General features: G+C 40.8%; 1 protein-coding gene across 2 annotated transcripts in view; it reads right to left on the bottom strand.

Moving 5' to 3' along the window:
- The window catches only part of gabrb2b (gamma-aminobutyric acid type A receptor subunit beta2b), a gene marked incomplete at both ends in the record, with an annotated part of 51,691 nt that extends 49,004 nt beyond the window's left edge, over nucleotides 1-2,687 (bottom strand). Inside the window, 3 exons of one of the 2 annotated variants that reach the window (XM_079170955.1) lie at nucleotides 1,606-1,673; nucleotides 2,354-2,451; nucleotides 2,605-2,687. In XM_079170955.1, the coding sequence (XP_079027081.1) occupies nucleotides 1,606-1,673; nucleotides 2,354-2,451; nucleotides 2,605-2,687 (249 nt within the window). Of the gene's footprint in view, nucleotides 1-1,605; nucleotides 1,674-2,353; nucleotides 2,452-2,604 lie in introns of those variants that run through there. The other variant, XM_079170956.1, reaches the window with a different exon arrangement.
- Nucleotides 2,688-14,011: the final 11,324 nt, after the last annotated feature.

Below are 14,011 nucleotides of genomic sequence, written 5' to 3'. Positions count from 1 at the left end.
GTTGGACATGTACTACTGTACAGTATATCATATACTTGCAACGCCATGGCTACAAATCTAGCTTGTGCCCCCTTTCCTCACTCTGCTTGGATTTACATCTGCTCATATGCTATTTTATAAGAACAAATACCCCAAATATATACAGTTGCTTGTTGCCTACACAATTGAGTGGCCATTTGACGTAACTAAATCACTACCTTCATTTCTGCTGAGAAAAGCTAAATATAAATTGAATGAAAGGTCTCTTATGCATTAGGTGATTGGGATGTAGATACAAATAACATCTTACATAATACTTAAGTATTTCATTCCTGGAAGTGCATCCCATATGTACACTTACGACATGCATACTGTCCTTGCAGGCACTCATTCACACGCACACAAACACAACATCTCTCCAGCTCTTGCATCGGTTACACACGGAAAACATGCCTTTAATTAAGGATTCAAGGCGATTCTGGAGGGCTCTGTAGACCTGCATTGTGTATGCATGTGCATGTGCCTATGGTTGTGCAGGTCTTCTGGGTACATACATGCAAATAGGCATGGCATCATCTGTTCTCTCATCTCATCTCTACACATCAACAAAGTCCAGAGGAGCACAGAGATAACATGAGCAACAGCCTTTGGGTGCTGCTGCCAAAAATATTCCAGCGCGTAACCATTCCCTGAGATTACAACATGACTCATAACAGCTAGTAACATATAAATAACTGCAACAGCAGGAGGCATCTGTGCGAGATGTAAAGAAGTTGTAATTTAATAAAACAGTAGAGTTCTGTCAACCACAGAAAGAGACAATTTTACAAAAGAAAAAAATAGATGACAGTGAACATATGAAAATGTGATGCATATTTTCAAATATATCAATTTTGGTCTCACTATGTCAACTGTATCATACGTGTCAAGATTGACCTTCAGTAACAAAAAAAAAGGCAGCCTTGAGTTTCTCTGTAAACTGAAGTGCAGTTCCAGCATCTCATCACTAGGAGGTGCACTTGTATGAAGCAAAACTTAATCTCCACTTCTCATATCCACAGCTCTCAACTTCTTCCACTGTCACTATTTCTAGTTCAGCGTTTTAAACCAGCCATAACAGACAATCTAAAACATTTCTCATGGAGCAACATAATTGTCAGTGGGAAAAATCACCAGGTAAGACTTGGGCTAATACTTTAACTTTCCCAAAAAGAAAGTGGTGATTGGATTTAACTTTTATTTCCCAATATAATTTGTTTTGTGAAGTTAGTGATTATTGGCTTTTTGCCTGCTCGGTAAATTAAGCAGCAATCGGTTTATGAGACAGAAAACAAAGCGATCATCTATGTCAATCAATTTCAATATCCTAGACAAGTTCAATTCATGCCTTCAAACCACAAACAAAAAGACCATTGCCGTTGAGTTACTACCCACAAGTTGATGAGAGTGTTGGGGGTGGGGGGAGGGGGGGGGGGGGGGGAGAGACACAGTTACACAGGCCTGCATTTAGAGGGGGTTTCCCCGTGGTTTGGGAGGGAATTCCCCAGGGAGGTTTATGCTTGGCAGGGATCATTAGTCCAGAATGGTCTCCCACTGTCAAAGTATAGGTGATGATAGCCTACTTACCATATTGACTTCTGACACCATGTCTATGCTGGCTATGTCTATGTTCATTCCCACTCCCACCGGAGGACCTAGAACAGGTCAAAACAACAGTAAGCAATAGAGATACTGTACATCAGCTGTAGCCTGTATGATTGACTGACACATTTTACGATAGACGGCTGATAATATGCGATGAAAACACACATTAACACTTGTGAATGTAGCTGTTGTCAGCCGGATAATAGTTTACAGTGTTCGTTTCGGGTGGGATTAGACGCGGTGAGCTGCAGTGAAAGTGCTGGTAATTCCCCTAAAAGTTGTTGACATTAAATCGTCTAGCCCCAAACATGTTTCCATCGCAGTGAACACCTGAGTTGGAACATGAACATAAACAGGAATGGGCACCGTTTTGTTTTAAATTCCAATAGGCGAGCACTGGGAGTTGACAGCCACCTTTTTTTTCCCCCTGTAGTGATTTTTCATTGAAATAAATACGATGGTGTGTGTTATCGTCCACACTCAACCCTCAACCACATCACTCGTGTGTTCTCTCATCATGTCGCTACTCTGGTTTGTTTTGGCACATTTTGCCTTGACTGTATCGTAAAAGAAATGTCATAGACTGTGGCAGAATCTGATAAGACATGACTCGTTTACTTTCCGAAATTGCAATTATGATTTTAGTTATCGGGGATTAAACACTGTACTATTATACGGGCTGACAAGGCGAAAACTCGGTCAGAGTTGATGATAATACGATTTCATTTACCTCCGAAATCTGGCCTCAATCGTATATCATAACCTTTCAACAGTCTATCCACCGTTTCTTTAACCAAAGACATATTGCTAGGGTCATTGACACCGGCACTATGGAAGAGAAAAGAGAGAAAAGGTGCACAGGAAATTTAAACACGAGACATTCTTGGAGCATAAAGTGTCCAAGTATTTTCCATGCCGTCTGTAACACAGTCACACTTAAAAAAAAATGAGTGGAGCATCCTCCGAACCTCTCTCACTTACCTTTGGACGCGCACCACGGTCACTACGAGAGAGAAGAACCAGACGCAAAAACACCTCATTCTTCTTATTCTGAACACTGCCATGCTTATGTTATATGTATTTTTCTTTTAGTGAAGACAGGCGAGGTCCAACTTATTCTTCCCAGTGCAGTAATTCCAATGTCGGGCGCATGCGTATTCCCGACCACAACATCAAGAAGCAGCGCTGCTGCTGGTGATGGTAGTGGCAGATGTAGTACGCGGGCACGGAGGAAATTTAAAGGAGAACCATGACTACAAGTTATTCAGTGGTACACGGGGGTCTCCCTGGTTTCTATGCATCCCTGTGTGACTGTTTTAGAAACGGTGACCGTGAGTTGTCGGTTCAAATCCAGTGGGGGCGAGGTGGAAAATGTGGGTGGAGTTGTCTTTCTCCGTTCGCTCTTTAGACACCCGTCAGCCAACTCATTCAGCTGTCCCTGAGCAAGGCACTTAACCCCGCTGCTCCAGCAGAGCTGCTCGGGGGTCTCCCAGCTGACGTCTGGACTGGACAGCTTTTAGTGTAAATGTATGTAACTTCCTGAGCGTGAAGCCGAACGATATGCTAGAGCATTCAACTGAATCAAGTGGAATTCATAAGTGAAACAGTAATGAGACCGATAAAGATCGCATTGTCTTATTAGGCTAAACGTCTTATTATATCTGCATTTAATTTGCATTTATTGCAGAATACTGATATTGCTCCCTGATATAGTGACATTACCATCCGTGCGTGGGTGTGAACTTGTACGTGAGGCAGATACAAGTAAGATAAAACTGTTCTTGTATCTTGCAGTTTTTATGAGCACTGTCAGGCGGGTCCCACGGGAAAGCTGAGGGAACAGAACAGATTCACCGTTTGTTCACGCCTTCCAAAAGAAAGAAAGAAAGGAAGAAAAAAAAAACCTCACTATCTGTTGGTGACTCTGTCCATGGTGCTGGAACGTGTGAATTCAGTCACCCCCTCTCTCTCTCTGACTCTGTCCATTGTGCTGAATGTTCTCTCCTCTCTCACTACCGCTTCCCCTCCACACAAACGAGGGGTTCCGTGCTATTAATGCATCCCTGCACCAACAGTTGCTCACGCATCGATCTCCAAGCATTCAGGCCTCTAACGAGAAAACGAAGAGCGTGGCTTAATACTCTGAGAGGCGCGGTGCCAATGCAGCGCCTCGGGGTTGGGAGTGGGATGCATGGAGCAGAGCAGAGCAGTATGCACTGAAGCCTACACTCGGCACATCTCTCGCAGCCATGCACGCTTGTGGCTCCAAGCACTGGTAAGCAGGATGTGCGCCACTGTGTAAACTCGGACACGAATCGTCATGGATATGGTGGGATCAGAGTCGGATGCTAGAGCAGTGAGCCCTGTGTAGAAGTCCTACAGCGGCTCTACTGCCCGAGTAATGAGGGGAGCGGAAGTGATCTTACCAGGAAGACGCTAAAGGATGAAGTAGAAAATCGATGGCTGTCCATTAAAATGATTCTGCTCATGTTGGGGTGATGTTGATTTGTTCACATGCATCCCATTTGACCTGATGGGGGCGCTGTAAAATGTGAAGAATTTCGGTGCCAAATAAAACGCAGTTTGATTGGGTAATCAAGATTTTATTTGCAGCCCCATTGCACACATTGGTATATGTATCTACAGAGGGTTGATATGAAATTGTTGAGAGACATAGATTAGTTTGGCTGCTGCATTCCTGGCTTTGAATTCACCTTATAAGCCTCCACACATCAAAAAATCAAATTAAAATCAATGACAACATATTTACAGTATCTTGCACCTTATTACCTTTGATGTTGCTTTGAAGGAGAGATATCAACAAAATCGGCAACAGGGCATTGTTAGGGAGTAGACATTATTCATAATAATTGTCTTCTAATATCTTAATGCATAGTTATATGCACTGATTTAAACTAAGGATACACAGACAATTGTTAACTCTCTTGGTAACGCAGTTGGTCTCTGGTTCGTTGTTGTGGTTTTCCAGTCAGCTTTCTTTGATATTGACTCGTTTTGTGCTTTCAAATAGATGCTCCTTCACAGATTATTTGGTTTTACAAGCAGGGCTTTTCAAGACAAAGCAATGCGTAGAGACAGCACAACATTAAACAGTGTGCATTCATGATGAATGCTAGTCTGGTGATTGTCTGTGGTGATTTTAGCGATAGGTCATGAAAAGCAAGACAATAAAAGTAATGTAAAAGTTTGGTTGTGCGGCACATGCAGGGCATGATCACTATCCATAAAGGCTTTTCATATCATGAGCTCTTTTAGCATGTGTTTCATAGCTCACTGTATATTAGTCAGAGGGCGAACAGATGGTGGAACCATAGAGCGCTTTGTCAATCACAATATTGTGAGTATATAAAAAGTTGTATTGCAACCCTGCAACGTCAGTGGGTGGATCTTCACTTCTCTTTGAAACTGGCACTGAGGCAAGCAAAGAAACATTTTGACCTGCTATGCTGTTCTTAATGCCTGATTTACTGTATTGTTTAACATTCCCAAAAGGGCTCTAGCTCTCATCTTTTCTCTCTCTATCTATGTCGTTCTGCATCTTTGCACTAAGAGGGAATATAAAGACTGCTTTTCTGAGCCCCTCGGTAAAACACCATGCATTTCCGCCAGTGCAATATTCAGGTTTTTGTGTGCTGATGAATAAAGAAAGATGTCAACAATGTCTGAAAAAAAGGCATTTGTGTTGTTTCATGTCAGTTAAAAGGTTTGTTTGCTGGAACCTTGGCAAGATGATGGAAAATGTCCATAAGTAGGGAGGAAGCTTGTGATCTCTCTCTCTCTCTCTCTGGCTGTATGTGTGTGTGTGTGTGTGTGTGTGTGTGTGTGTGTGTGTGTGTGTGTCTGTGAGCGTGAGGACTCTGTGCCTGAGTACATAGATAACACATCTCAGTCCATTGTCTGCCATGACATTGACTTTTGCAATAAATAACCGACATGATAAAAAAGCAAAGACAAATATTGGCACACAATGTCACACACTCAGTGTTTAGTTGGGCATTGCATTTGATGTCTAAAGCTTTAGTTCTTCACACACATATAGACATTTTCATGGTTTACCTTTTTCTTTCCAGTGTCTCCACATTGTGACACTGGAAAGACTTTTGCCTCTACATTGTGAGTAATATAGATAAACAGACACACGTACTACATCATTCTAATAACCTTCAAAATCAAATAAAAATAACATATTTTGGGGGGTAGATTTGGGGGGGGGGGTGAGATAATGTTCATCTACTGTATTTAAAAAAAAATAGCTGGTTCATATTTATTACGATGTGAAGTTTTTCCATGTGAAATCGCGTGGCTGTAATTCTATCTCTACCCACCACATGTCTCATTTATGAATCTTTCCTCAATTAAATCTCGCTAAAGCTTTTGCAAAACCTCGCTAAATGTTGGCAAACTAATAAAGCCAATGCAATCAGCTTTTATTTATTTACACATTTCAGTCATATCCAGAGTGAAGGGAGGAGGGTGGATTACGAGGCAGTGCAGCTTGTGGTCTTACTGTGGAGTTTGCACCTGGTCTGTTCTCAGCAGGTGACACCTCCCTTGGAGTGACTGTCTGATATCCTTCCAGCCCCACAGAGATGGAGCGGCAGTATGCCAAAGCACACGGCCAAAATATAGAAGCATCATTTCACCCACTTACTATCATGGCTGTGTCTATGAGATGGCCATCAACAGTGTGGAGATACAATTACTATATGAATACATATAATGTGTGTACAGGTGTGTGTGTGTGTGTGTGTGTGTGTGTGTGTGTGTGTGTAACTCATAAAGTTGCATTTCAAACAGCATTAACTTCAACAAATACCTTAATTAAAATGTATGGTTTAACTATACACAATGTGCCTACCAGAGTTGAACATTGTTCTCTGCCTTTCTCTGTACTTAAAACATATTTCAGTGTTTCTGTTTTAGGTACCACAATTACAGCATTGCCATTGCTCATTAACTCAGCAGGAAAGCTCTATTAGAGGCCAGTGGAAGGCACATTAAAATTATATCCTTCTAATTATTGACAGGGTGAGTAAACCCTCTTAAAAAAAGACAACCACCAAAGTATTGTGTAATTATAGCTGTCTGGAATATGATTGATTTTATTTATTAATTTACTTTTTTCTCAAGGCCCTTTTTCCTGGACAGGAAATGCACCTCTCCACATATATTTAGAGGAAAGATACAGATCCTTTGTCTCAGTAACAGCTGCTATTCTACGATTTACGATTACAAATGAAGCCTTCTATTAAAAAAACACACTCAACCCAAGTAAAGCCCCTGAAAACTTGCTTTCGAACCTTATGAATTTCTGTCAAATATATTTTTTTATTTCTTGCTAATTTAGCACGAAACAAATAACATGCTTCTTCAGGACTATGTGGGTGTAATTTGATCCCTTTTGATAGATAATTATATTCATGTTTTTCTAGCTCATCATAAATCACCCACTGAATAATCAGACACCAAAACAAGGCATTTCCACTTGCATCCTGTGAGGAGCTGACACTTTCACCGGCAATTATGTTCATGACTTTGTAACCATACCTCATAGGCCCATAGTTGCACTCTATCCATCACTATTTACCTTAACTGCAGGCAAAATAGCCCTTCAACATAGCCTCAAAATGGCCCCTGGATGTTTCCTGGACTGCAGGGTTCCTATGCAAGCCCTCGCACCAACAGAGGGCTGCTGTTAGCCAGGATCTCCACCTGTTCATGGAAAAATGACACGGTGGTGGATTCAACCTCTAAAGTGTAGATAAGCAGGAAAAACGAAGTCCATCCGCCAAACGTTATGCCTCATTACACCCCCTCTACCAGAAGAGGCGCCACCTGCTACCTCCTCAAGGTTGCAGTGTCCTTCCCTAGTTCCCACCAAAACAGCGGACAGTTGGCTGATTCCTTGCCTACCTTCACACACACTCTCTCTCTTCATCTCTCTCTCTTCTCTCTCTATCTTTCACTCTGCCACTGACAGACGTTGGTTGTCACTGCCAAAACTGCCGACAGGAGTCCAGGGTGAGTGTCCGCTTTAGCCACAGTTGGAACGGGTGGAAAGATGGAGGGAGTGGCAGAAGCAGCGAGCGATAGGAAGATTATTCTGAGGGCCTCTGCCAAAAGCCCCTCTTTTGGTCACTGAAGTGATGATTTAGTCCATGACACAGGATGACAACACGGCAGTTGGCCACTAGATCACCATTTCACCATACCACCTGCAGATTACAAAGATCAAGGGCTACTGTGACACTCAAAAATGCACTTTCAACATGCTCGGTATATTACGCAACCGAGATCTATTTACTGGACGGAACAACTCTTTTTTTTTTTTTTCTTCAGGTATAAACCTAACAAGCAGTCCAATGGTGCTTCATCAAGTGATTATAATTATGGAATAAAAGTTTTGGTTGAGATGTTTGTATTTAAAAGTTAACCAACCCACACATATGCTTTCAGGTGACAACCAGCTGTTTTGAGCAGGTCAAGTTTAATCGGATCAACTCAGTCTGAAGACAAGAGCTCAGCAGAGTTGGCAAAGTACCATCTCTGCAGGCTCGCTGACTTTATCTTGACATTGATTATTTTTCCATAACTACAAGTGGTAACCATAGAGACTGAATACTAACTCTCTATGCTTACATCTGCTGAGGGATGAACACCATATGCGTGGCACATATTTAGCATCAGCTGCAGGCTTTGTGTTTTTTTTCATAATGAAACAAGTGTTGAAAGGGCAAAACGCTTAACTCAAAGGATGTATGCACATCATGGTTGATGTGTATGTGTGTCTGAGTGCACCTTTGGTTGAATTTCAGACATCAGAGTCTGGATGTTTTGTAAAGTGGTCATCATTGACATTCAAGGGGGCTTGGTTCAGTAACTATAATGAGGATTGAATTACAGTCGCAGAGGTTTTCATATTGACACAATTAACGAGACGTGTGACTGTCTTGACTTTCGTAAGAAGGAAGGGAAGCGCCATTTTGGTGGTAGTGATGAAGTCATTCATACATTTCTTTATGTGACATGAATTATGTGTTGTTTGTGAGTGACGGCAATCCTTGCTGGACAGTATAAATGAATGCGGTGGTTGTACTTAATGCTTTGGGAACTACAACAGTGTTTCAGAAACGGACAAAAAAAGTAAATAAGCTTGTCATCCCCAATTCAAATGAAAATGTATGTACACACAAAATAATGTGTTTTACACATATATACATAATACATCAATGCTTCCACAACCAGTAAAAACATGAATTAAAGTTAACCACTTGCACACATAGTTAACTACATATAGAAGCATTTGTAAGACATGCCTCAACATACAGTATATATATATATATATGTGTGTTCAACTTGTTTTGACTTCTTTGTGTATTTAACTGGGGGCTGTTGGCCAAGTTTTACACTGCTGAAGTTTTCCTGCCTTTTCTTTTTCTTTCTCTTTTTTTTGTCTTCAGCTTACAGGTCAGCTGAGGCAGTACGAAAAAAAAGTTTCTTCGACAATTTGTTTGCAGATGAAATTGATCGGTTACCATTGAAATATATATATAGATATATATATATCTATATATATATAGATATATATATACTGTATATGTATGTCCTGAGTATATGCACTTCTATAGTTCTATGACATTTGGAGTAAAGATCCATCAATAATAACATTTACATTCCAATAAAATGTTCAAACCTTGAGGCAATAAAGTTTTGTTTTCCTACTTGACTTTCTGTGTGTTTCACTGCCTTTATTCCCTCTCTGTGTGCTGCAGGCTGTTGGCAGTTGTCCAGAGCAGTTCACTGTGAAGCTTTTGGCTGCATTCAGGGGAAAGGTCAACTGAAACAGTGAGGACAGCCGTTTTCTCAAAATCAACATTTATTTTATCTTACTATGATATGGTTTGGTTCCCATGGAAACTGCACTGGAATATATTTTTTTTTTCTTTTTTTTTTTTTTCCAACAGTCGAATCCACAGAATGTGGTGCAGCACATCATGTCTGAGGAGCAGAGATTTTAGAGAACGGCTGTTTGTGTTCACTGCTGTGGGTGTGTTTCTATGGGGGAGAGAAACAGACAATACACAGGCTGAGTCCCAACGTTTTCAAACCTCTGAGTTTAAAGTAGGTCTCTTTAGCAATGAGTTCGCTGACAAAGAGGCACTTTTGTGCTGCATGTTCATCCAACCACTAACCCAGGCGCATAATACCATGCCCGGTACACAACATCTAACACATATCCATCACCAACATCTTTTTCTTTGCTCATATCTCCGAACTTTCTACCAACACCTAACCTTTTCCCTAAAAACCATCCCATCGTCTTAGTTCAGCCTTTTTGACCATACTGACTGAACCTCAACTCACACACTTACCTTAAATGTATTCTAACTTTACCCTACCCTACTCATTCAAGTCACTTTCAGAAGCAATGACCAGAAATTCCTCACCTTTCTATTCCTGTGAAGAAATTCATTTCTTAATAGCCTTGAGTTACACACACACACACACACACACACACACACACACACACACACACACACACACACACACACACACACACACACACACACACATTCCACCACACATGCTGAGCTTCTTCTACTGTAAGTGGTTACCATAGATACCACATGGTGAGGCTCATGAAGTACAGTGGGTCCATCTCACGTGGGAGCTATCGTGTATTTATAGAAGCACTGTGGTGTGGCCAGGAATGAGTTTAGACAATGCACTTTTTTGGGCAATAACGAGCAATGAAGTGCTGTAACAGGGTAAGAGGTACTGTGAGCCGCATTGTACTTGTGTGTTGGCAGTGACTTTAAATTCTCATCGTGTGTAGCACTTCAGTGTAATATTAATAAGTTGCATGTTGGAACCGCCCGTGGTGCTGGAAGTACATTGAGGCATTCAGAATATTCAGATATTGAGCAAAACAGATTTTTTCTTTCTTCTGTATTGTTTTTTTCTTTGTCATCCGTTTCTGCAGCTTTTTTTTTTTTTTTTTTACTCTTCCTCACGGCATGCGTCTTTCCACAGAAAAATGAGAATGACTAGCACTGAGCAAACGACTTAACAATCCTCCCCCCTTTCTAGTTCTGCCATCTGAGAGCTCTTCTTCTTTCAAAAGGTCAGCGAGTTTTGGAAAGTTTCTTGCAATAATCTGCTAGCTCTGCACCAAGCCGTGTGCTATTGGGAATCAAATACAGAGTACATATCATGACATGTTTAATTAAATCCTATTTTGTTGAATAATGAACTAATTAACAAACTCCTACTGAAGGCTTTTTTCTTCTTCTTCAAAACACGTTGGATTTCGAAGTATGTCCCCTTATCTTCCCAAAGTAATTGCACTTCCTAAACTGACATAATTGAATTGCTTCCCACCCTGGCATATGAGGTGTATTGTTCTCAAGGAATGAAGCATTCGTAATTACTATCCATCATAATCACTGCGCCTTCATCTCAATTCAGACTAAAGTCTAATAATGGTTCAGTGATTATGTTTTGTGGAAATATTGTCTATAAGATATAATGGCCTCCTATTATTTAACATTGTCCCAATGACACAGGCTTTAAAAAGTAATGACCAATTATAGAGAGGCATGAATTCGGCCAAATGGAATAGAGAATGAAATGTGAGAAGATGTTAGCTATAGCAGGATAATCAATAAGACTGGTGAAAGGATTAACCTGAGCTGACTATTATCTTTCAGTTAGTAGGATTAATATCTGTTTTATGTATTGATGTGCATCTACGCAGCTCAATGTATCCAGTCCAACCATCTGCTTCTCTGCTCTCAGAAGCACTTATGTTTGGCCGGGTGCCTTACGGAGCAGTTGCTTCAAGACATGGTACCCAGGAAGACAGTGATCCAGTCAGGAAGACAGGCATTACATTTTTATAGCTGTCTATAAGTCAGTCAGTCTTCCAGCCATTCAGGAGATGCATAGCTACTCGGTACACTATTTTATAAAGGGAACATTTATCCAGCCAGTTAGACAATCAACCAGCCAGCCAGCCTGGACTATAATCACTATACTGACAGCAGGACAAACAGGACACAGATGTATGCAGGAACAGACATGTGAGTGCACATGAAGAATCCTGATTTCAGCCACAGCAATCATCTCTAATCTAATCAATATTGTTTTATCAAGTATGAATTCAGTGATGTATTTTGCTAATTTTGAGTGAATACTGGAAAGACTTTGTGACATGCCTAAAAAGCAGAGATTAATAATGACTGCATGGGTGTGCCCAGTGCGTGATCGTACCAGCCATAGAGGTGGATTAAAGACTAATGGCTCTTGTCTGTTGTCATGTGAGTGTGTACGCTATACACACGCACAGGTCTCTGCTTGCTTGTGATATGATATGCCATTGCATGGCATGCTATATAACACATTCGCATAACTTCACTCTTGTCTTGGGTCTCATCCACAAGCTCGTCTAGTGCCAGCAAAGTGAATCAGGTCAAGAGCCTTTCATGGTCAGTGGGCTGTGGTTGGTCAGATGAGCTGACCTCATTGTTGATAAGATCAAGTTGATCACAGCAATAGGGTCAGATTACTTTGTCTAGCAGCAAGCCAACGAAAACAACTTATTCACAAATTATATAAGATGAATTCTCAATCTCCCCTGCAACTACTCTAGTACTACTTTAACTTGAATGAATACTGCTGCTGCTGGTTCTCCTACTTGCTTGTCTTCTGCTACCTCTATGTCGAACATTCATACAATTCCTACCGCTATGCTGCCCATTCCGCTACTTCTACTTCTTCTGTTGCTTCAACTCTTAGATGGTGGGTTGCAGTGGATTCTGAGAAAAGAAAAAAAGAAAAAGTTATTTGATTTTATTCTTCAGTACAGCGAGATTACATATGTCCCTTAACACACCAGCATCAAGAAAGTCCTTTTAGTTTCTCGAGCATATGGAACATGTAAAAAATGCAAATTGAAGTTACATCAAACTTGAAATCGTGCTGAACCTTCTTGTTTTACTATGTCGCGCAAACCCTACTAGTACTCACCAGAGGTTTTTAGTGATCACCAAGATCTTTCCGCTTATGCAGTTATATCTAATCTTTCAACGGTCTGACTTTGGATGCACTTGATCTGAAAGTAATCATTGTTTTCTGCATATGATTTAAATCATATTGTGAGATCATTATATAACTTTTGTTTTGAGTACAAAGAGACCAGAGTTGAAGGATTATGTTGCGTAATCAGTCTCCACATTTGAATGCTGTCAGAAGAATATCCTATATTTTTCTCTCACATGAATTATTGATAACTATGATACCACTTATAATAAAAAAGTAATGCTGTGCGGAAATAATGTATTCTTATCCATTGATCAACAGGGACACAAAGTGAAGATCTTTGCTGAAGATATGTGAGTTCTATTTTTATTTTTTATTTTCTTATTTCCATTTTTTCAGTTTTAGTGTCAGGGTAATAGTAGTAATTTGCAGTGCAGTACAATATTAGTGCTGTCAAAAAGATCCCTCCCAAACGCTCCCTGGTTCACTAACGTATCATCATTGCCACCCTTGCCATAATCAGCTAATGGTTGTGCAAATTGCCAGGTGTGCCACTGAAAGATCAACTTTACTGAGCAGCAGTGAAAATGACGCAATTTCTTGAATTGTGTTTTGGCAACAGATATAAACTCATGCCAGCGGTGTAGGAATAGCTGACTTTGTGTGGTTTCCCCTCGCTCTCGGTCTATGGATAGTGAGTTTGAAGTTGCACTAAATGTATCTACCACCTACTCCTCTCAACCACCTAACCACTATATGAATCACAGTTCATCATGCTTTATCTCGAGTAGCAATTTTCTGTCTTTCTATGGCCAAGCCTTGTAGTTTCACACACACACACACACACATACACACAGACACACGCACACACAGAAGGCGGTCGCAAAATGATATAATATAAAAATGATACTGCACTCAAAAGGTCACTGGTATACTGTACATTGATATGATAGTATTTGTGCACTGCTCCCTCCAGTCTCTCTCTTTTTTTTTCGCCATCGCTTCTCCTCAACCTCCTTAATTAAATAGGCAAAACAACCGTCATCAGCTCCATCAAACATATACATGTTGTTAATATACAAGTTGCTCTTGAGACCGTAGTGTGTCTTGTAAAGTGCCTTGTTCGGTTAATTCTAATGCCCCCCTCGTCCTTCCTCTTCACTCTCTTAAAAAACTCTTCAGGTTTTTCCAACTGAGCGATTCTGAGGCGGGCGCAACCGCACTAGACGGAAAGTCAGGTCGTGCTGGACTGGCGCGATATCCTCGCGCGTTTCGCAACTAAAAGAAGACCCGACCCGCATTTAATCATGCTTTTAAATGATGGAAT

This window comes from Pholis gunnellus, assembly GCF_910591455.1.
Source record: "Pholis gunnellus genome assembly, chromosome: 13".
In the NCBI taxonomy this organism is placed as follows: domain Eukaryota; kingdom Metazoa; phylum Chordata; class Actinopteri; order Perciformes; family Pholidae; genus Pholis; species Pholis gunnellus.
The sequence above is the reverse complement of the archived record's forward strand: the minus strand, read 5'-3'. Positions and strand labels throughout refer to the sequence as shown.